The 20,964-nt window shown below is 36.4% G+C and overlaps 2 protein-coding genes and 1 pseudogene across 5 annotated transcripts; all 3 read left to right on the top strand.

Annotated features, from left to right (window-relative positions):
- Positions 1-291: 291 nt before the first annotated feature.
- LOC147503248 (uncharacterized) lies at positions 292-13,640 on the top strand (annotated as a pseudogene). The gene is made up of 7 exons (XR_015221948.1): positions 292-1,730; positions 5,170-5,213; positions 5,301-6,779; positions 7,289-7,353; positions 8,393-12,688; positions 12,761-13,128; positions 13,219-13,640. The product of XR_015221948.1 is annotated as an uncharacterized LOC147503248 (transcript).
- Positions 13,641-13,935: 295 nt separating this feature from the next.
- Positions 13,936-16,978, top strand: LOC147503247 (LisH/CRA/RING-U-box domains-containing protein). Of its 3 annotated transcripts, none has more exons than XM_086608009.1 (2): positions 13,936-14,056; positions 15,607-16,978. In XM_086608009.1, the coding sequence occupies exon 2, from the start codon at positions 15,642-15,644 to the stop codon at positions 16,794-16,796; it is 1,155 nt and encodes a 384-aa protein (XP_086464135.1). In that variant the 5' UTR covers positions 13,936-14,056; positions 15,607-15,641; the 3' UTR covers positions 16,797-16,978. The 3 variants fall into 3 exon arrangements, with proteins under 3 accessions (XP_086464135.1, XP_086464137.1, XP_086464136.1); XM_086608011.1 differs by lacking the exon at positions 13,936-14,056 and adding an exon at positions 14,064-14,090; XM_086608010.1 differs by lacking the exon at positions 13,936-14,056 and adding an exon at positions 14,121-15,353.
- Positions 16,979-18,007: 1,029 nt separating this feature from the next.
- LOC147503246 (3-isopropylmalate dehydrogenase, chloroplastic-like) lies at positions 18,008-19,718 on the top strand. The gene is made up of 5 exons (XM_086604756.1): positions 18,008-18,226; positions 18,312-18,387; positions 18,498-18,586; positions 19,404-19,490; positions 19,635-19,718. Exons 1-5 carry the CDS (start codon positions 18,008-18,010, stop codon positions 19,716-19,718), a joined length of 555 nt encoding a protein of 184 aa, XP_086460882.1.
- The last annotated feature ends 1,246 nt before the right edge of the window (positions 19,719-20,964 follow it).

The following is a 20,964-nucleotide window of genomic DNA, read 5'->3' as shown; positions in this document are numbered from 1 at the left end:
ATTTATTTCTTCGCAACACTGTTGGATAGTCTTGGAGATAAAAATTGAAAAAAAGGAACGAAGAAGATAACTCGGTTTTTCTCTCTCTTTGATCTCTTTTCTTTTTTTCTTTTAAGCCTAAGTTTTAAGTTTAGAAAGATTTTACCGGTTGAAACATTACCCTTGTTTCCTTTCTCGTGTCTTTTAGCGGGTGAGAATGGTCCTACCCCTTTATAGGGTCAGGACGCTAGCAATCCTCCTTTACTATACTCTTTGAAGAGTCAAACATACAATAGGCTATTATCTCTTGTATACTGTACATCTACAGATCTGCACTACACTCTCCCACTTTATCTCTCTTGTCACTCGTGTGTGCGGTTGTGTGCAATAAAAAAAAATGAACAGTTCTTCCACAGTTGCACACAAGGCCGGACCAGCCATGGTGAAGCTAAAACGCTAACTATCAACTTCATTATAAAGCAATCATTATATGAGCAAAAGAAGAGGGAATGTAGTAAAGTAGGGTGGTGAAGTGAAGTCTTGGAAAAAAAAAATTGGAAATGGATAAAGCAGGGGTAGTAGTAGGAGTAGTAGATGATATGGGAGAAGGTTTGCAGTGTAGTAATCATATCCTTATATTAAGAATAACCCAGGTGGGAATGTGGGATCTGTGCTTTTTGTCTTCAAGAAAAGTTGGGTAAGCTTCTTTCTTCATCTCATCAATCTAGTCCTTCTTGTTTCCCTTCTTCTTCTTCTCCTTCTTTCAGGTCTGATACTAATAATGGTGGTGGTGTTAAAACTTATGGTGGTTTGGGTTTCACTGGTTCTACCTCTACTTGTATGATTCCATCTTCCAAGAAGAAGATGAATAAGGTGGCCGGTTAATAATAATAGTAACTTATTGGTTTTGAAGAGGAGTAAATATTTTTCTTCAGGTGCAGTTGCTATAATGAGACGTCACCCACATCACCATCTCTTTGATGGTGAAGAATATAGTCCTAGAAAGAATGGGTTTTGGTCATTTATTCATTTTTCATCGAGAAGTAGTAGAGGCAAAATGAAGCAGGGAGAATCTAGACCTTCACTTCATCCCACAACTACTAATAACCATATATTAATAGCTAAGGATAACTGTGTGAGGAGAGGAGATTATGGGGATGAGAATGAAAGCCCTAATAGTAGTCATGCTTCTCCGTCGTTGTTTGGGGCGAAAAGTTGCTAGATCTAGATCTGTTAGGTGTGGGAGTAGGAGTTTTTCTGGGGGTATTTTGGAGAGGATCCCTACTGGGTTTGATGATTGCACATTGAGGAGAGTTGAGTCTCAGCGAGAAGCTAAGCAGGCGTCCAAGGGGATGGGAATGTGTGGTCGCGCAATGGGAATGGGAGTACACCATCACATAATCAAAGAGATGGTGAAATGTGGTGGCATTTTTGGGGGATTCTTGTCTTCTTATTGGGCATCATCATCTGAAGAGGTAAATCATAGTAATGATAATCGAAGGGGAGTTGGGATTGGGCATCATCCAAGTTCACTTCCACCACATGACCGAAGTAAAAGTTGGGGATGGGCTTTTGCAAGTCCTATGAGAGCATTCAGGTCTACGTCAAAACTTGAGGATGAAAATGCCACTGCCACGCCACTAGCACTGTCTCTACTCATAATGCCAATGCCACTACTCCCAATTTGGCTGCAATTCCTTCGTTGCTTACTGTGCGGAGCTGAATGTTCTTTAGCTCAACGCAACGACTAGGTATGATTATTTGATTTCCTCATCTTTGGGCTAGTTATGATTAGTATATTGATTGGAATGTCTTTGCAGACATGTCTATCTATTTGTCTTCCTTTTTCAAACCGTGACTACATACTATAGTTATGGGAAAAAGTGTGTTTATGTTCACCTCCACACTTGATGGACCACAAAAGCAAATTACCCCTTTAACTTTTGTCATTGACTTAAAAAGTAGGAACAAAAAGTCTAAATGGCTCAATCAAGTAGTTGTGAGGGAATTCAACTCGTAATTTTGAAGTTTTGAACGAATTTGATCTTTTTATATATATGTTATATGACTGTTTTTGTTTTTTTTTTTCGATAAACCACTTTTGTATTCATGATCTGAACCAAAGATTACATGAGTCAAAACAAATATAAATAACAATAAACTCATGTAGACAAACCTCGACAACTTCTCTTTCTGCCCGCCATTAGCAAACATAGAGTGTTCGATGTACATCCACCAAACTAACACCGAATCAAAACCTTCAAAGCAACTATCTCCAGCCCGCTTTCTCTAAAAAGACTTGAAGGTCAGAACAGAAGACCTAAAAGTCTCAATCGTCAGAGTGACGCTTCCAAATGGAAACACCTCACCAAGTGCACAACATAGATGTGGCGATGGCCTGACTGGAATGCATGTCAATGTATCGATACACCAAGGCGACCAAAGAGAAGAAAACGAAGTCGAAAATCTGCATCGTAAAGGATGAGAAGTATAATTCAGCAAACATAACTGACACAATGATTCCGTAGCAGAAACTCAGGACTCAAACTGGTGGGTGTGGACTTACAACTACGACAACCAAAGATAGCAGAACGGGAACACTAAGCCACACTAAAACCTATATACAAATCTGACTTATTGTATATCTTATTAGGTATAGCAGACTCCAAAGTGGTGAGGAAGAAAATCATAAAGCAATTCTTAGGACAACCACAAATTGAAGAACAATCTAGCCCATGACTATTGCCGATCAAAAAGTGATTAGCGACTTCAAGTTTTCATAACAGAAAAACTAATTTCTTCTTCTTCATCATCGTTGCTCATCGTTGCTGCCAGAAGTGATTTCACACAAGACAAAAACTAAAGAAAAAAATAAAATAAAATAAAATGGGGTGAGGAAATTTGTTGGGATTTGTTGTTTTGTTGTTGTTTTTGGGATTTGGGGTATAGAATTGACGAATTTGGGCTTGGAATTGAGAGATTTGGGGAAAGATGGGTACTGTTTCAGATCCCTAAATTTCTATCCCGTACCTTTCTTCTTGTTGGCTTTTTTCAATACAACTGATTGACTAAGATGTATTAGCGTTTATCTTTCTTTCCTTTTATCCTAATGCAAATGGAGTTTTCGGGAAAATGTTTCACTGTGGACGGGTTGGGTTGCTTCTAAGAGACGGTACCACTTAACAATATCTTCTTCTCCAAATTTCCACCCAAACTAAACTAATTTCTTGTCCAAATCTCTTAATACAATCCAAATACTTTCAATCCACACCCCACCATCCTCAAAACCCACATAAATCCTTCAATTTCATACCAATTTCATCACTCCAAAGCTTTTTTTCATAGTTTTTTATTTCTTGTATTTTAACTACGACAGAAAAAATGGGGTTTCTGATTTTGTTTTCGGTAAATCGCTTTGTGATCGGCAAGAGTCAAGTGCTAAGATGTATTTCCATTCGTGACTGTTTGAAGGAGTCTATCATTATGATTTTCTTCTTCTTCACCAGTTTGGGGTTTGTTGTGCCTTATATGACCTATAACAAGCCAGATTTGTATGTAGTTTCTAGTATTGTTTGGTGTTCATTTTCTGCTCTCTTTAGTTATAGTAGTTGTATTTCCAAATCCACAAGGTTGAGTCCTCTGATTTTACCACAGAAACATGGTGTGTGTTGTTTGTGTTTCTGGAATTACTCATTTCATCCTCTCATTTGAAGGTTTCCTAGTCCGTTTTCTCCTTTCTGCCCGTCATGGTGTATCGATACCTTGGCATGGATTTTAGTCAGGCCACTGTTGCACTTCTGTAGTGCATTTGGTGGGACGCTTTCATTTGGAAACATCACTTTGACGATTGAGGCTTTTAGGTCTCAAGTTCTAACTTTCGGATCTTGGTTACTGGCCTTCGGGTCTCTTAGGAGGATACGGGATGGAGACGTGCTTTGAAGATTTTGAAATAGCGGTAGATTGGTGGATGCACATGACTCCATGGTTGTTGGTGGTCGACAGGAGAAGGACTCCATGGTTGTTGGTGGTTGACAGGAGAAGCTGTTGGGGTTTGCTCACATGGGCTTATTGTCACTAATTTGCTTTAACTCATGTATTTTCTTTTGGTTAAATTCTTGTTGCTGTAATCTTTGGAACAATTCATGAATACAAATGTGGTTTATTGAAAAAAAATAAAATGGAGTTTTCAGTTAGGGGGAGTGTCCGGATTATATTTGCAATAGTAATGAGGAAAATTTGATGAGCTAGTACTGGTCTAGTTGATGCAAACTTAGAATTTGAAGTGTATTCTATATTTTTATTCTTGTGAGGGCATAACGCAAATATACAAAAAGAAGAGTGTCGATTTGCTTACACTACCTAATCAAATGTGGGTTTTGGAGGAACATTGCAGACTTTTGGGTTTGCATATCTATATCTCCTGGCTCTGCTAGTTGATTCAAAGTTGAAGTCTTGAGTGGTATTCACTCACGTCAGGAGTACATAATTACGTACACATTATGAACAAAAAAAAAATAGCTGTCAAGTATTTTGCTGCTTGATATCACTTAATGACTAATATTAATCAACTCCATGACTGCCGGCGCGTTTTATGTGCACTCAAATAAGGTTTTATGAGCGTGACTGATTTCCTAATTAGTCATTCTCAATTTCTGTTTGATTTCATATTTGGATTGTATATTCTGTTTCTCATAGCTATGTTGTTTTAGAAAATTTTGTTCGTCGGTCATATTTTTCCATGAATGCTAGTCATCAAGAGGAGAGTTGATTTTTCAGTTGAAATGGATTTGTATATCACAGGTGGAGAGAAGTTGAATGATTGTGTGGACAGCTTCCAAAAGTAGGCTTTACTAAATTACTAGATAATGTTGCTCAAGTATGAGATTTTGGCCATGAATTAGCTATATATATATATATATACTGATAGCAGATTAGCAGGACCAAAGAGAAGCAAAGTTTTGTGAACTGTAGAATATTTAAGCACGTACTAACACGATGGTGTCACAAACCTTTAGCAGTAACAACTGGATATACAGCTTGATAAATTTGTTATCAGAATAGTAGTAACAACTGGATATACGGCTTGATAAATCATATATTCATAATTTTATTTGCTAGACGCAATGTAAATGTTATTTGTTAATTGCTTGTGTTTTTCTGACTACTCTGTTTCTGAAATGTAAATGCCAGGCATGTTTTCATTGTGTCTAAAGTTGTATCTTGGTCGATATGAGGTTTGCAATTATATCGCTGAGTTGTTCCATTTCAGTCACAGGTGTTTGACTATGATTTAAATAGATGTGTTTACGTTTTGGTTGCAGATCAAGTTTATTGTTGATGGTGTGTGGAAAGATTGACCCGCTACGTCCTATTGTAAACCACTATGGCTATCAAAATAACCTTGTCTTCATTTCTTAAACGCATCATCATGGAATATAATCAGTTTCTCATTGACGCATACAGATAGTGACTAGTTTAGAGGTTTTCTTGTGTTCCCTGTAGACAATTTTATTGACAGAAACTTCTTTGTAACAACATTTGTCAACAGGTGTACCAGATTAGTTTGTAACTTTGTATGCTCATTTTATTTTACAATAATATATCTTACTATATCTTACTATATTAGAAAAACGAGGGGTATGAGGAACAGGAAAATTCGTGTCACAAGGGCATTTTTGTCTTTTCACAAGAATAGAACAAAAACGAAAATTCTAGAGAGAGAGAGTACGAAGGGAAGGAAACCCAACTCTCTCTTCTCACTCTGGCCTCAAAAAAATACCCAATTATGGACTACACAATATTGTTCCAGACCCGATTCGCAGAGAAGATCGATATGAAGCTTTCATGATTTGGAAAAAAAAAAAATCCAAATAAATGGAAGATCCATTTTATTAGCAGTGAGCTTATTATTCAAAACTTCGACAAAAGGTTGGTACAAATATGAGAAGTTAATCGAAGGTTCGTCCTGTCGATCACTCTCCATGTCTGTTGATTTGTTTTCTTTTCATCCATATTATGTTTGTTGTTGTGTTAGTTCCAAGTTTCTATAATCTGATTTTTGATGGATTGGTGGCTAAATTTTACAATGAAATCATGTGTACTTAAATTGATAACGTTTTTGTGTTGGTGCACCAGTTGACCATATGATTGAATCCATTTGTTGGGTTTTCATATTAGCCTAATCATAGTTTTTAATTAATTAGGTTTGTATTCTTCCAGATTATTGTATAGGTAATACAATCTTTCCATATTGTATAGTCATTTGATTAAGAACTTTGCCTTTTTTGGAGAGATTTGTTGTGGGTAATAGTTGAATACATTCTTTGTAATTTATTTCTACAATTTAAGGTTGAATTTATTATAATAATTTGGTGTATGTTTTATTTATTAGTTAGATTCATGCTATAGATAACATGGTATACCCATTTTGTATGCTCTTTAAAAAATCACAGTATACGTCTAGGCATATATAATACATATTGCTATATACTTGGAGCCATTAAAGTATGTTTTTGGGATATGTCTGTTATCAGTTGCATTGGTAATTAAACCTTTCCGTGATCAGTGGCAAGTAGCTTCAAGGGAAGCAATTGGTTGGGTCATATGTTTGTATCTTTGAAGTTAAATAAATGAATTTGTTTCAATTCATAGGCATTACATGGTGTCTTTCCCATACTTTCTTTTGTGTTTTTCTGACTATCTTTTACTTATTGGCTTATTGCATTTACAGTTTTATATTACCTACTCAAGCCATCTGTTCTCGGGGGATCTTTGTTCCAAAAACTATGCCCAATAATTGGGTATGAATGTTATTTTCTCTTTTTTGTGGATGTATATGTTTTTTGTCTAATCAAAATTATTTTAACTGTTCAAGACATTCACTAGTCATGTTTAAACTCTTAGGATTATAGATTTTACCTTTTGGGCATGATTGTCTATTAAATGGTTTATGTGCATTCTTTTACTGTTGCTATCTTACGATGAAATATCTTACTATATATATATATATATAGTAATTTTGGTGTACGTCCTAGGGGCATTTTAGTCATTTCACTATCTATTTTGGGGGTATTACAGTCTTTTCACTATGTAAAAGGTATTATCTCTACTGTTCAGGAGTATTCCTCTCTTTGCGTCCGCAAAGTCTCCAGCTTTCACTCTATCTTCAATCTTCGAGCGCTACTGTTTGCACATAAAGGAATACTCATAAGAATGTAAAAGAAAAATAGCAAATGGTCTGTTCATATATATATAGCTGATTAATTTCTTCCACCCTTTGTGTTTACTATCAATCTTTGTTACTCGGCAGGTACTAGAAGAGGGCAAAAGCTGTTTTCAAGGAGTTTAATCAGTTGCCACTTATCATTGAACTAGGTGAGAGAGGTTTAACGATACTTTTTATATGAATTGAGGTTTATTATGAAATTCTTAGGACGTTGGGCAATATAATCACAATTTAATTGGTTATTGCATCCGGTATTGGTTTTATATGTTTTTTTAACAGTTTTGGTTTTAGGCATTTGTACTCTTATTGTGCTTTAACTGCTTGATGTTACCATATTTTACATTCACGATCTGACATTGTCGGTATATTTGTTTCATCTCGCTGATACTTAATATATTTATTTCTAAAAGTAATTGCAGAACAGGTTATCATGAGATCATATAACAAGCGTCCTTAAAAAAAATTGATCATGTCTATTTTCTATGACTCATCTGTTAACCCTCAAGTATCTTGGCATATTTGAATATAAAGTATACCTTATCATTAGTTTTGGGTGTAGAGAGTTATAGAACAATGTCGAAGATTGGTGGGTGAATGCGTTTTTCTTTAATCGAAAGTGCTCATTTCAAATGTTCCTTCGAATCAGGATCCCTGCAGTAGCTTATTTAATCTTATGCCTATGCTTTGTTTGTAGTATAACATAAGGGATTTGGCTCTTTTAGCTACAAATCAATCCATCTTTTGCATTTCCTCAAATACGGTCTATTATTTGCATTCTTCTGTAACATATTCATTAGGTTTGTGCTCTTGAGAATTTGAAGAATCCATGGCCGAACACTAGTAAGATATGTTTAGATTGATTTTGAGAGTGAACTTCTCCATTGAAATTCTTTATTCTGTCGTGTTCTTAAGTCAATACAAAGCATACTTTCGTTCTTATTATAGTGGAACTTTTTGTATTCCATATCAGTCTTATTTTTTAGTGGACTTCGTTGGAATGGACCACATGTTGAAAATATTATTGGCTTCTAAATTCATATCTTCGCTTTTTTGGATATTGTTACGCGAAGGTTTCATGATCCATATTAGTGGATGTGCTGATTCTTCATTGTCTCATTTTTAAGAGTTTTTTTTTTCGTTTTTGATTTGCGTTGCAAATTTCTCTTATAATTCGATTATGTTTTGCAGAGTTTTGAAGCTTTGAATTAAAGAGTTGTGCATTGGTTGTGGACCCAATTAAGAGGGTTAAATGGTGGTTATTCATGTTTTTCGCTGGGTTACACAAATCATGAAGATGGGCAAGAATAGAGCCAAACAATATTCAGTCTTAGACGTCTCAACAGAACCTCCATTCAAGTGAGTAGATCATAAACGTAATTTGTCATTTTGGTAAAATCATATCTGATGCAGAGCATTAGTTTGTCTGTCAAGTGTTATACGTGTGCGCCTTTTAGCTGAGTCCAAGCCCATGGGTCGTGAGCCCACTAGTTTAAGTTATTCTATTTTAGTTGTTGACACATGTTGTGTTCTTATTGGTTATAGTTTTTAGGATTATTATAAATAATGGGATGGTAATTAGGGTTTAGGGAGAGTTGTGTTATTGAGAATATTTCAGAGAGAAATAAAAATTTGTTTTAGTTTTAGTTGTTTTGTTTAATTCAAGAGTAGATTTGAGAAACTGAAGCTTCTGCCAGTTTAATCTACATCATTTGGTATCGGAGCACGAATCGTTCCTGAGAAAAATCCCATTTTTCTTTTTTCTTATTCGTTTTAATTTTTCGTGTTACTGTTCACGAAACATTGTTCATTGTGGTACTGTTCATCGCGTTACTGTTCACCCGAAATTAAATTTCAATCTTTTGCTTCTTTTCTCGTCGGAGATTCAATTTTTCTTCTTTCAAGAAAAAAAAAAAAAAACGATTATCTTTACTTCTAAAGATTAAAGTTTCAATCTTTACAGAGCTATGTCGATAGATCTGACTGGCATGACAGAATCAGAGTTAAATCAGTTTGATGAAGACGACTGGGATGTAGGATGGGGTACTGGCGCTGAAATTGATTGGGATGCGTCTAATCCCAATCTAGGTGAGCCTTTGTGGGAAACACCAAGTACTGAGGACACCGTGTTAAGAACAGCGCTGACTTCAACTGTTCAAGCAAAACCGTTAGCTCAGAGTTCCCCGAAACAACATCCACAAGACCCAGTAATGTCAGCAACACTTCTCTTTAGTTGCAACACTAGCAATGATCATTGGGGAGGGTGATAAGGAGATAAGGAGACATAGAAGCGCCATTCTATTTTCAGAACCAGATGTATCAGTAAAGGTAAGTTGTGTACTGTTGTTATTGATGGTGGTTCTACTGATAATGTAGTTTCCCAAGAGATGGTCGATAAACTAGGACTACAGACCACTAAACATCCTAAACCATTTTTTATCCAATGGTTTAAAAAAGGAGATCCAGTGGCAGTCAATCATCAATGTTTAGTTCTACTGCCTATAGGACCTTACGAAAGATACAATAATGTGCACTGTTGTTCCAATGGACATTTGTCATCTCCTACTAGGGCGTCCTTGGCAGTTTGATCACAGGAGTATTCATGATGGCGCCAAGAACACTCACTCATTCTTGCATAACGGTAGGAAATTAATCTTGGAACCGCTCAAACCCCCAGATATAGAAACCACTATGTGTACGACATTCTTGGCTAAAGCACGGGAATTTTGTATGTTTTTCTCTCTTACATCACATGAGAAAAATAAGTATGCTAAAAAACCAGAAATCGAGACAGCAAGCCCTATTCAAGCCGCATCAAACACTACAGTGGACAGCCATGATGCATCCACTTTTATGCCCGTTATGACTTGTTATACTTTTTCTTCTACTGAGGATTTATTTGTTGGTGAAGGCTGTAATATGGAGTTAAACTGTGTTGATTGGGATTCCCCTCCTATTTTTGATGTTTGTCCAGAGGAGGACCATGATAGTTTTTTAGATACTCCACCAACATTTGATGAATACGGAGCAGATGAATCTGAATTTTGTGTCACTACTCCCTCTTTGTCTGGGAATCTTTTTGTTGAGTATGCCGATCCGGTTTGGGAGGATTTTGATATTAATTATACAAGGCTCTTTAGTTTTGTGCATCTAAAGTTACAATTGGAGGTATGCGTATTTGCTGTTTTAGGATGTGGTAGTATTCCCATAGAGCAGAGAAATCATGATTGTGATTTTGCAAACTTGCATACATTATGGTACATTCTTATTCTTGCGAGTAATTATTTGGGCAAAATTCGAGGTCGAATTCGTTTGAACAGTAGAAGAGTGATGGGCATCAGCTACAGTCAATTGCGTATACAAACTCGAGACGAGTTCTTTTCAAATTGGGGAGAATGATGCAGAACATTAGTTCGTCTGGTAAGTGTTATACGTGTGTGCCCCTTAGCTGAGTCCAAACCCATGGGTCGTGAGCCCACTAGTTTAAGTTATTCTATTTTAGTTGTTGACACATGTCGTGTTCCTATTGGTTTATAGTTTTTAGGATTAGTATAAATAATGGGTTGGTAATTAGGGTTCAGGGAGAGTTGTGTTATTGGGAATATTTCAGAGAGAAATAAAGATTTGTTTTAGTTTTAGTTGTTTTGTTTAATTCAAGAGTAGATTTGATAAACTAAAGTTTCGCCAGTTTAATCTACATCAATATCTCTGAATGCAAACATGTTTTCCTTCTTTGGTGACATTCTCTACCCAAGCAAGGGAAGTAAAATATGGTTGGAATGGCTTCGTTCTAGAGTTCCCTCCCATACCCTCTTCATACTCTTGCATTTAAATGAATAGGAAAGAAGTCCTCCCTCTGCAGTTAAATCTGCCACAAAGTTTATGAGTTTTGTCTTGAAAAAGCAGAAGTTTCAAGTTCTGGCAGAATAGTTACATTTTCATGAGGTATATAAGCTTCTGCCTAAAAAAAGATGTCAATATTGATCATTATTCAGCCTGAGAACTCTATCAATCCCTCAATATTACAGGCCATGTCTTCCACTAGTTCCATGTTCTTTTCTAAATATATTCTCTGGACTTAATGTTGTACAAACATATTTGATTTGCACACCCTCTTATGAACTGCGCATAAACTGGACAACTCACATTTGGGGTGACAAAAGCCAGGTAAGAAACAAAATTACAGATGTCTAAAACATGTGTTTCTTGATGTTCATGACCACTTCTAACTATCGCAGATGAAAATCCTTTGGGAGTGGTTCTTTGTGGAAGACTGTAAGATTTCAGCACTTTATTATTTACTAATTCTTTCTTTGCATATTTTATCTTTTCTTAATAACACCTTTCTAGCAGTATATTTTGAGCTGTTGTTAGTTTGTGTCACACTAGCTTTCTTGCTCTCCAACACACAAAATGCTCAATAGTCTTAAGTATCCACGTATGTGGTTCGATATTCCAACTGTAGGCTTTGGCCTACACTGTTCTTTGCCCATATACCATGTTTTAATTAATATAAATCATAGATTTTCTAAAAAACTTCGTAGCAACTTTACAATGATGATTGACTCTCTTATCTTGATGTAGTGGCTAAGCGTTGTGCACCACAACTGCCTACTGAGCTATTAATGTTGTGTAGTTTAAATTACACTGTCACTATCTTCATTGCAAAATTCAAGCTCACGAGAACAATCCAATGAAGCTGAATTTGTACTTGATCACCCCTTCATGGTGGGGCGGCAAAAGGTTTCAATACCTCATTGACTCTGATAAAACTTTAATTGCCAAACAGCTTGATTGAGCTAGGTGACTATTAGAAGACAGAATTGGAACTGATGGTGAGAAATGGTGCACCAATTTACTATTGTTTGATTAATTCAAATGGGTAGATTAGAATATATTATATGATATTTTCCTACGTCTCTTTATTTCAAACTTGATGGTCATGTCTCTATACATAATTTTCGAACTTGAATCTTACCAGCCACCACATCTTTACTTGGGTTGTTGGGATTTTTTTACACATTATGTTTTGCATACTTTAGTGACTTTCCCAAAAGGTGCCCATAACTTTTGAGGGTTGACATATTTCAGTGTGTGATGAGAACATTAGTTATAATGTCTTCATAATGTCCTACTTCATTGTACTTTTTCAGCACTTCTGTAGTTGTAGTTGAAAATTAGGATGTGGAGTCTTAAAAACATGTGGTACTTAGTCTGTTGCTTATGCAATATCTATTTCAAGGACACCATGACCCCATATCCTTGTGGTCTTTTATCAGGTAATACTTTTTTGACACTTAACTTTACTCTTTACTTCTTTTCCTCAATTATAAAGTGTTTCGGTAAGATATTGTTCACCATCTATTGTTTTACATGGAGTTTTCGTTATCAGCAGCCAATGGTTTCCAATTTCATCTGATTCCACGGGAAAGGATTACAAAAATATGTGAGGTGTTTCCACGGGAAAGGATTACAAAAATATGTGAGGTGTTTCCATGGGAAAGGATTACAAAAATATGTGAGGTGTTTCCACGGGAAAGGATTACAAAAATATGTGAGGTGTCGGCCATACTTGGTTCCCTACATATCAGTTGGAGTTGTTTGCTACATATCTGTTGACTGTTGAGTCTTGGCAGAAAACCACGCTATGACATAGAGTTTTTATAAAGAGCATTTTGACCACCTTCGTCTCTTTTTGTTTCCTTAATTTTTTCGGTAAAGTAATAGGTTCATAGAAAGATATGTTGTGGTTAATAATCGTTGGTTTAGTTAAATTTTGTGTTAAACCGTATGTATCAGTAATTGTTCCACTGAAGCAATATCTTTGTCTAAACTACTTGAACAGTCTTGCAGAGCTAGCTGGGGAGTTGCAGAAATCGTATGAGCAATTTCTTCGTCATATGAAGCTAAGGAAAAAGAAAAGCAGGGTAATGCCTCTTCTTTTCTTTGTTACCCACTGGTTTTTGTTTTATCTTCCCAAAATTATTATAATCTAACCTACAGCTGATGCATTTCAGCCCCAAGAACGAAGAGCTATCATAGCTGCAAGGTGCACTCACTCATATAACAAGGAAAATGAAAAAGGCCAACCGAGTCACTTGCAGAGCCAAAGCTGGGATCTTAGGAGCTAATTTAAAAGTAAAAAATAGTGATGTTAAAGGTGTTGATGCCAAAATGTTTAAAGAAGACGTTTCCACATAAGTGGAGTGGGATATCTGATTCAAAGGCTCACTTTTTTTCTAACCATTTCTCAAAGCAAAAAGAGAGCATTGATATGGAACTAGATAAAGCTAAAACAATCTTGCACGTATTTTTCGTGTTGTGAAGAGTTATAGTTTCTTAAGTCAATGTAAAAATTGAATTTCTGACATTTCAGTCCTGTGTAGATTTTCTATCTTCAATTGGTTATAAAGGAACAGGTTTAGTTTGGATGTAAGAACCTTTTTAAATATCCTATTTTTCTGCATTTCGCTGCCCTGTTCTATAAATCTGTATCGTAATTACGTGCATGATGCTAGTAATCAACTAAAACTTCCCTCTCTTTGTTTCATTTTCGTGCTCCGTGCATGTGGATTTGGTTGACCATTCTCCTCGAACTCTTAACAAAGCCCAGTTTTGTCGGTTTTTCAATTTCCAAAACCAAAACCGAACCGACCATTATTCAGTTTGGTTTCAGTTCTGTTATTTGGTTTGGGCCGAATAGTTTTGGGCTAATTTGAAGCCGAGTATAAAATCCATATGACGAAGGCTAAACTTGAAGCCAACTAAATACCACGCCAAGCCATTTAGGCCTCCTCCTGATAGGTTTGACAACAACTCCTTCGTTTCTTTTCTCTCTCTCACTTTCTCTCTCTGGTGAGTTTTTTTCTCTCTCTATTATGTGCTAATGGTGAAACCCTAATCTTTATCTCTTCTATGTTGGGTTGTATTTCTTATTTCAGATCTGCGTTTATTCGACCATAATAATCAGATACTTTCCCATTGGTTAAAGTATCGATTGAGGGATTAGTTTGTTCGATTTCCCATTACTCTAGACTTGTCCCCAAATTCCATTTAGTATTCCGTGTCATTATTTTACTGCTAGTATTTCAATTCGTTGTAAATTAGTTAATCTTTGTTGGTATTGTCACGTGTGATATGGTCAACTCCCAATTCCAATTACAAATAAAGATAAATGTGGTAGGATTTACACAAATCGAATTTATTTTATTAATAGGTGGTTGGAATAAATAATGACTCGTCAGCTTGCAGAAATGAATAGAGAGACGGCTGTAGCTTGCAGTTTAGAGAATTCTGTCTTCTCAAAATATATAGGTATATTCGTGACGTTGAAACATAATGCAAAATCGCCTTGAAGAGATGCACTCTTGACAATTTCAGGCATGACTGTGGGCGCTAAGTGGTGCACGTCAAAGACTGAAGCCTTCAACATTTTATTTGCAGGAACTGGAGATACAATCTCATCATTGTAACCAGTGAGACCCATGTTAGCTAGAAACTAAGCAACAGAAGTAAGGATATATAAATTGGTTTCCGTTGGAAGTTGGGTTTGAGTGATAGTTATGCTTATGAGGGAAAGGGTATTTATAGTAACTAGGAAGTATGTCAAAGTCTCAAGTGAAGGCTTTGTTTATCCACTTACATATAAAGTTGATGGGAGTTGGTGAAGTTGGATAATTTTGCTTAGGTTTTCCACGTCCTTAGATAGTATATGTTTTTTCTAATTGCGCCCGGTCGTACTCATAACCGCATCAAGTCTCCAAGCTGAACAGTCTCTGGTTGATGGAATAATGTAGGCAACGGTGCGTGGTCAAATGGTTGCACAGTCGTTTAGTACAGAAATTACAGAGACTGGATCGTTCTTAAGGACTGATAAGTGAAGCTTCTTAGAAGTTGTGCATTGGAAGCAGCCAGAAAAGTGAAACATGAACAGAAATTCTTCTAACACAAAATATTGGAAGAAATGAACTTTGATTAAGATAATTTCTTGCCACTGTTGGAATCTCCTTTCATAGTTTACACACGTCTGAACTTCCTACCTTAGGATTGAATATATTTCTACTATTATTTCTATCAAGAAAAGGAAGTACGCCTTGTCTTTGACTGCTTCAGTTTTGCATCTCTTCTTTGTCGACGAGGGCCTCTTTCCAGAGTGAGTGGATTAGAAGTGGTCTTTTGTTTGACAATGTTTTACGATTTGTTGAGATATTAGATGGTTTACAGTAGTATTATGTCCCCATTCTTCGTTAAGGTCATTAAAATGTTTATGCTTTTACAAATTGTTTTTCCATTGGCGAAACTGTGGGCAACAATTTTCTTGCATGTCTGTCTATTTATCCTCTATTGATTTGCTCTGCCTGTTCTTGCATTCTTGCACGATCATTTGACATTTGCTCTCATTGCAGGTTCTGAAGGCTAGCAGCTGAGTTTTTAACAGAAGATGGAGCTCGGTAGCATCAGAGATGCATTTGACCGTGTTGCCAAGAAGCAAAAGCTGTCCTACTCTAAAACCCAAGAAGTAATTGACCTAGTTGGCCAAGAAATTGCTCAGGCATTGGCAAAACTGCAGGGAGTGAATGATCCTGCCAACACGGACAATTGCCAATCCATCGTTACAGAGCTGAATGGCAAATTGAAAGAAGCTGCCCCACTCATCCAGCTTGAAGGTTCTCAGAAGGAGCTAAATGTAGGGTTGAGTAAGTATGCCAAACTTCTTGAGAAATATTTCAACCCAGACATTTCCAAGGCTTACAGGAATGTTGATTTTGACACGCACACAATAAATCAGATCATTGCCTGCCATTTCTATCGGCAAGGCCTGTTTGATCTTGGTGATTGTTTCATGAATGAAGCCAAGGAATCACTGGTTGCCCTTAAATCTCCTTATATGGAGATGTATCAAATACTCGAGGCCATGAAATCTAGAAACCTTGAGCCTGCGATTGAGTGGGCTGCGACCCACCGGGACCATCTTGTGCAGAGTGGTTCAATTCTTGAACTGAAGCTACATCGGTTACAGTTTGTGGAGATTCTACAGAAGGGTGAAAGAGATAATGCACTACAGTATGCAAAGACAAACCTTTCTCGCTTTGCTACTGGGCACATGGCTGAGTTCCAGAAGCTCATGGGTGGTCTCTTATGGGCAGGCAAGCTCGAGTGTTCCCCATATCCGAATATATTGTCCCCTACCCATTGGGAGAACCTAGCTGAAGAGTTGACTCAGCAGTTTTGCAATCTTTTGGGGCAATCTTATGAGAGCCCATTAAATGTGGTAATAGAGGCTGGAGTGCAAGGCTTGCCAACCCTGTTGAAACTAGCGAATGTGATGGCTGCCAAGAAGCAAGAATGGTTGGCAATGAAGCAACTTCCTGTGCCGCTGGATTTAGGTAGAGAGTTTCAGTTCCACTCGATCTTTGTCTGTCCCGTTTCCAGGGATCAAGGTAGTGAAGAGAACCCGCCTATGTTGATGCCCTGTGGTCATGTGCTGTGCAAGCAGTCAATTGTGAAACTTTCCAAGAGCAGCACACGCACGTTCAAATGCCCGTACTGCCCCCTTGAAGCCACGGTTGCACAATGTAGGCAGCTTTACTTTTAATAATTGTGTTCATGTGTGATAGTGCTGTCTATGAACTAGTTTCTCTCTCATGGCTGAACTGGAAAATCTAAGTTGCGATGTGATGTGGTCATTGGAACTGTGATGACCAGGTTGATTTCTATCTGTATCATAAATTCGTTGTATATATATTTAATTTATGGATTCACGTGAAAATTCTCTAATACATTAGCGTTGCTGCCGGGCATTAATTCAATAAATGATCGTCGTCTGAAGTCGTGCATTGCTTTATTTCAGATAGAGTGCACCTGTTCTTGATGTATGCTGAAGCGGCTGTGTTTCTTATCAGACTTGCAAGATATTATTCAATCAACATAAAGAGCTGGCAGTACATTAAAAGTGTAAATCAAAATCCAAGAAGATTGGTTTCAAAAATACTATGTGAAACCCTTAAAAATCGAATGTAGTAAACCCATGCCCTTTGATTCCAAAGATACGATCCTCCATCCTTTTCATTGCCATCTGTTTATAAATCAGTTTCTTTGAGGAAATGATAACAGCACGCATATTACAAAATATTCCGATATTTGTTGATATCTATCGAAATTTCAGAGAAAGATATATAAATATCACGATATGTTCAAAGATATATATGATTGCAAATATTGGTGATATTTTAACGATATTTGTGATATTTGGAGATATTTAGCGATATTTTGTGTATGTAACAATTTTATTTAATATCTACTATTATATTTCAAATAAATATAAATAATGTATTATGATATATCAAGAAATATCCACAATATCCATAATATTTGTCGATATTTTAGATATATTCACGATATTTACATGTGAAACAATGTCAAATATCCCCAAAGAGGGGGAAAGATATATCCACGATACATATCGAGAAATTGAGTATCGATAAATACTCATATCCTAATATTTTGTACTATGATATCACATGTCCACAAGTGCGCCCACAATCTTTTTTTGTAGGAAACATGTAGCAACCAACTGTCTTTTTTCTATTTCTCTTTGTACTCTTGCAATACAACATTTATTACCATAATTTGACAAAACAACAATTGAAATTTAATAATTTAAATAGGGATAAAACCGTCCAAAAAATATAGACTCAGGGTCACGATTTTTAAAATAGTAAAAGATAATAATTAAGTTCATGCCATTTGGGCTTCTTTATTAACTTCGTTGTTGTGTTTGTAGGTATTGAGTTTGAGTTTAAGAAAATGCCAATTGGTGGAGCTGCATTGGATTTAGTTGGTGTTCCTTTGCCAGATGAAACCCTTTCTGTTGCTAAACAATCTCATGCTGTTCTTCTTGGTGCCAGTGGAGGGTATAAGTGGGATAGTAATGAGAAACATTTGAAGCTAGAAACTGGGTTACTTCAGCTTCGAGCGGGTCTTGGTGTATTCGTGAATCTACGTCGCGCAACTGTTTTGCCACAAGTAATATGCTTAGCTACTGTTACTATTTATTATTTTAATTAATATAAATGTAACTAGAGGCACTGAAATTATTGACCTTTCTCAGTTAGTGGACTCCTCAACATTAAAGAAAGAAGTTGCCGAGGGGGTTGATCTCATGGTTGTTAGAGAGCTTACTGGAGGTTGTCATAGCGCATCTCAACTTATCTTAAACGATTACCTAAAATCAGTTAGTTTATATTTTGAAAAAGTAGTTTGTTGATCAGTGCACTTCTTTTTTTAATGATAACATGAATTTATTTTGGGCATCCGAGAGGTTTTAGTACAAATGAAAAAGGAGAGGAGATTGGTTTCAATACTGAGGTGTATGCTACTTATGAGGTAATGCAAACTTCTGCCACGAGTTGTCTGTAAGCTTAATGTTTAGGCAATGTTTCCTAAATAATTTGGTAAAAACAATGTATGTTTTTTAAGGCTAGGCAATTTTGTTATACTTTTATATGAAAGATTCTTATAAAGATTTTGGATGGAACTTCCATCGTTGAGGATAGTCAAGATCTAACAAGAGATAGGATGTTATTTGTCTTTTCTTACGTAAATACATGGGAGATACACATGAAGGATTTGTGCCTCTGAGGTTGTCTATATGCAGTTAAAGCTCTGGGCTGTGACGGGCCTTGCGAATAGTAGGTGCCCTTAGATGTGAGTGTGTACAACGTCAAGCACAAGGCAGGGGTGAGCTTAGAGAATTGACGTTGGCCTAGGGGCACCTTGACTGCATCGGGTTGTTTGACAGTTCATATACAACTTTCCTTCCCATATCCCTGATTAGACATTGTGGCATTAGCAATGGTAACAGGAGAAGAGATACTTCAGGGTCCATTGAGTACCGACTAGGCCAATTGATATTTGAAATGTGGCCACAATCTAACATGATTAGTTTCAGGTTCCCGTAATCATCACCGGATACGTTTTAGAATTTGATAGGAAATTAGTACAAATGACTGAATAAGTCAAAACTAAGAAGCAAATGACGTTTGAAGCCTTCTTTTGACGCCTCATTCAATATCTATTATACTTTACTGCTGCTTTGTATTTTTTCTATTTAGTTTGGTAGTTTACATATATAAGTTGTTCTTCTTCATTGTTCGTGGTAGCTATTCAGATAGTAATTTCTTCATGTCTAAATTTTATTCAGATTGATCACATTTCTCGTATTGCTTTTGAGACTGCTCAGAAGCGGTGTGGAAAACTTTGTTCTGTCGACAAAGTAAATGTTTTGGAGGTACCTTGATTTCAACTTATGGTAGACAATTACTAACTCCAATTTATTCAAGTATCATAGGATTAAATAAAAAGTTCTAATAAATTGAAGGATATTAATAAATTGAACAACTTTCTTGGTTTATTGTTTTTTAAAATTTACCAGGCATCAATGTTGTGGAGGAAAAGAGTGACGATGATGGCTTTGTTAGAAAAATGGATTTGCACAAATCCATTGAGATATGAATGAGTAATTTGTCTCCCAAGTTACTCCACTTGAGCTGAAATGGATTTCACTTGAAATAGTACGTAAAGAGAGAAAAACATTTTCAAAATGGTGCACTGGTTCAAAACAGTGCATTATGCCGAAAAGGAGCGACCTTTCAAAATAGGCACTAGTTCGAAACAATGCTTTATGTCGAAATGGTGCGACCTTTCAAAATAGCCACTGGTTCGAAACAGTGCTTTATGCCAAAATGGTGTGTCCTTTCGAAACATGTTACTTTTCAAAGACGTGCCTAACTTTTTCAAAGAGTCACTGTGCTGTTTCGAAAAAACACTTCTCACCCATAAATAGTGGACGAATTTGGAGAGAAAGACACACCTAATCACACATTTATGATCTTTCTCTTCTTCCTCTGTTCTTAGTCAAATACTATATATGTTGTGTTCGCTGATTTTGTAGAATTGAAGTGCTAGCTTTCTATAGAAGGAAATCCGTTCTATCTTGGGAGACAGCTTCCGATCAACCTTCAAGCACCGTGAGGGGGAAAATTTGTCTTAAGGACATAGTGTTTCTATACTAGGCTCGGATTTAACAAAGAAGTACAAGACACTTACAAGTAAAAATGTTTGTACTGTTTGGTGATTGGTAAAGAGTAAGTACATTTAAGTTGTATATTCTTAACAACTTAAGATAGATCTTTTCTTCTTCTTAAGTAAGTACATTTAAGTTGTATATTCAAGCACTGGCAACAGAAGATGCTCTTCTATCTAACCACCCTTAACTTGGCAAGATTTCTGTGGGATAAGGCTCCCGAAATAAGTCATGATGAAACTGACAAGGAAAAGGTGTTGGCGAAAGATGCTTGGTTTCATGCTGATTTCTTGTGTAGAAATTATGTCCTTAGTGGATTGGCTGACTCATTATACAATATGTATAGTGTGTTGAAAATGGCTAAGGAACTCTGGGATTCTTTGGACAAGAAATATAATAGTGAAGATGCTAGCATGAAGAAATTCATAGTTGGCAGATTTCTTGATTTCAAAATGACGGACTCTAAGACTGTCATAAGCCAAGTTCAAGAGCTTCAAGTAATCCTACATGATGTTATTGTTGAAGGAATGAGTATGAGTTAATCATTCTAAGTGGCTGTTGTGGTGGAGAAGTTACCACCATCTTAGAAGGATTTTAAGAACTATCTCAAGCATAAACGCAAAGAGATGAACCTTGAAGAACTGATCATCCATCTAAGGATAGAGAAAGATAACCGCTC

Source organism: Coptis chinensis, chromosome 4, assembly GCF_015680905.1.
Source record: "Coptis chinensis isolate HL-2020 chromosome 4, ASM1568090v1, whole genome shotgun sequence".
Lineage (NCBI taxonomy): Eukaryota > Viridiplantae > Streptophyta > Magnoliopsida > Ranunculales > Ranunculaceae > Coptis > Coptis chinensis.
This window is presented reverse-complemented; position numbering and strand designations above follow the sequence as displayed.

What these genes read in the sequence shown, in the direction of transcription:
- LOC147503247 (XM_086608009.1), top strand. Translation starts at nt 15,642, where the DNA reads ATGGAGCTCGGTAGCATCAGAGATGCATTTGACCGTGTTGCCAAGAAG.
- LOC147503246 (XM_086604756.1), top strand. Translation starts at nt 18,008, where the DNA reads ATGCCAATTGGTGGAGCTGCATTGGATTTAGTTGGTGTTCCTTTGCCA. An exon ending in GCGCAACTGTTTTGCCACAA is followed by an intron (nt 18,227 to 18,311) that starts GTAATATGCTTA and finishes GACCTTTCTCAG; the next exon opens with TTAGTGGACTCCTCAACATT. An exon ending in TGTTAGAGAGCTTACTGGAG is followed by an intron (nt 18,388 to 18,497) that starts GTTGTCATAGCG and finishes TAATGATAACAT; the next exon opens with GAATTTATTTTGGGCATCCG.